This window comes from Aptenodytes forsteri, unplaced genomic scaffold (assembly GCF_000699145.1).
Source record: "Aptenodytes forsteri isolate BGI_AS27 unplaced genomic scaffold, ASM69914v1 Scaffold156, whole genome shotgun sequence".
Classification (NCBI taxonomy): domain Eukaryota; kingdom Metazoa; phylum Chordata; class Aves; order Sphenisciformes; family Spheniscidae; genus Aptenodytes; species Aptenodytes forsteri.
Window position 1 is genome coordinate 622,744 of NW_008794166.1, and position 2,372 is coordinate 625,115.

The window sequence follows — 2,372 nt, forward strand, 5'->3', positions numbered from 1 at the left end:
GTTGAGACCCTGCAAAACTCACCCCGTGCCATGTCTCCCGCAGTACGACTGGTACACCAAGCACACCAGCACGGTGCTGGAGGCCGTGCCGCGGCAGGCGTGGGGTGAGTAACGCCCTGGGGGGCGCGGCACGGGGGGGTGCTGAGCACTGCCGCTCTCCTTACAGGTGCCTTCCCGGGCATCTACTGCGGCGCTCTGCCGGGGCTGTGCTGGGCGGCTGACAGCCGCAGGCTCGTGCTGGATACGGCCCAGCGCAGCCAGCAGGTAAGGGCTGCTGTGCCAGGATGGCAGGGGGGCACGTGGGGGGCCCGGGCCGGGTCAGGGCTCCGCTGGACTCTGCCCTCATGCCCCTAGGATGTGTTCGTGGTGGACACGGTGACGGGTGCCACAACCTCGCTAACAGCCGGTGAGTGCCAGGCTGGCGGGGCCATGTCTGTGCCAGGGCTGGGGAGGGGGTCACACCTGCAGGTCTGCCCCCTCCCTCCTCCCCAGATGCTCCCCAGGGAAGCTGGTCTGTCCTCACCATCGGCCGGGACATCTTGGTGGCCAGGTTCTCCACCCCTAGCTGCCCCCCCACGCTGGTAAGGTAACACGCCCCTCCCCAGCACCCACCAGACCCTCTCAGTGCCGGCACCGATGCTTATCCCCATGCAGAAAGTGGCCATCCTGCCCGGCAGCGGCTGGGAAGCGCAGGCGCAGTGGGTCTGCCTGCAGGACGCACCCCCTGTGCCTGGCATCAGCTGGGGCATCCGCACCCTGCAGCCCCTGCCGGAGCAGGAACACCCCCAGTACAGTGAGTGCCCGGGGGGGCCGGGCTGGGCTCCGCCACCCCCGCTGAGCCCTGACACCCCCCACCCTGCCTCCGCAGGGGGCCTGGACTTCGATGCCATCCTGCTGCGCCCGAGCGAGGGCCCCGCTGCCCAGAAGCACCCCCTGGTCGTGATGCCCCATGGTAAGAGCTTGCCCCCCGCCACCATGCCCCTGCCCCGGCTGGGCAGCGTCACCCCCCTTTGCCTTTCGCAGGGGGTCCCCACTCTGTCTTCACGGCCGGGTGGATGCTGTACCCGGCAGCGCTCTGCCGCATGGGCTTCGCCGTGCTGCTGGGTGAGTGATGCCAGGGGATTGGGGCTGCTGGGTGGCACGGCTCCCGCGGTGGGGCCGGGGCAGGGGGAGGAAGGGCTCTGACACTGCTCCCACCCACAGTGAATTACCGCGGCTCGCTGGGCTTCGGCCAGGACAGCGTGGCCTCCCTGCCGGGCAACGTGGGCACACAGGACGTGCGTGATGTGCAGGTATGGCCCCAGCACACGGTCCTGGGGCACCCTATACTCCTGCAGGTACCCCCAAGGAGGGAAAGCGGGGCTGCCTGCCTCACCAGGTGTCCCCCGTGCTGGCAGCTCTGTGTGGAGCGGGTGCTGCAGGAGGAGTCTCTGGACGCTGGCCGGGTGGCGCTTGTGGGCGGCTCGCACGGGGGCTTCCTGGCGTGCCACCTCCTCGGCCAGTTCCCCGACACCTACCACGCCTGCGTGGTCCGCAACCCCGTGGTGAACATCGCCTCCATGGTGGCTGCCACCGACATCCCTGACTGGTGAGTACTGCCACCCCTGGACCCCGCCGTCCCGGCCCTGCACGTGCTCCCGTCCCTCTCGCCTGCAGGTGCCTGACAGAGACGGGGCTGCCCTACGCGCCCGACACCCTGCCGGACCCGGCCCAGTGGACGGAGATGCTGCGCAAGTCACCTATGCACTACGTCGACCGGGTACGTCTCCGTCCCTGTCCCTGTCCCCACCGGCAGTGCCGGCACTGAGACTGTGCCACTCCCGCAGGTCCGCGTGCCCGTGCTGCTAATGCTGGGGGAGGATGACCGGCGTGTGCCCCCCAAGCAGGGGCTGGAGTATTACCGTGCTCTCAAGGCCCGGGGGATCCCCACACGGTGAGTAGGGTGCTGGGTGCCCAGGTGGGGGGGTGCGGGCACGGCGCTAACCCCCTTCTCCCCTCCAGGCTGCTCTGGTACCCGGGGAACAACCACGCGCTGGCTGGCGTCGAGGCTGAAGCTGACGGCTTCATGAACATGGCACTGTGGCTGCTCAAGCACCTGCAGTGCTAACGGCCCCCCACCGCTGCCGCCCCCCAATAAACGATGTAGCTCAGCACCCCTGGCGTCTCTGATAGTGGTGCCGGCACCAGCGTCGTCTCTGCTCCCGGTGCCCCAGGAGCTCATGGCCACTGGACCCTTCCCCCACACAGGTCGGCGTTTGTGCCGCCAGGGATACGGTGTGCCACGGCAGAGGGTGAACCCTGCCCAGCCGCCCCAGGCGCGGCGGGCAGCGCAGGGCAGCTGGAGGGCTGGCGCCAGCCAGGCCCCTCACGCC

General features: G+C 69.6%; 1 protein-coding gene across 1 annotated transcript in view; it reads left to right on the forward strand.

Moving 5' to 3' along the window:
- The first annotated feature begins 2,219 nt into the window (after positions 1-2,219).
- Positions 2,220-2,372, forward strand: part of APEH (acylaminoacyl-peptide hydrolase) — a 23,410-nt gene continuing 23,257 nt past the window's right edge. Inside the window, 1 exon segment of the mRNA XM_019472535.1 lies at positions 2,220-2,257. Coding sequence (XP_019328080.1) covers positions 2,220-2,257 — 38 coding nt within the window.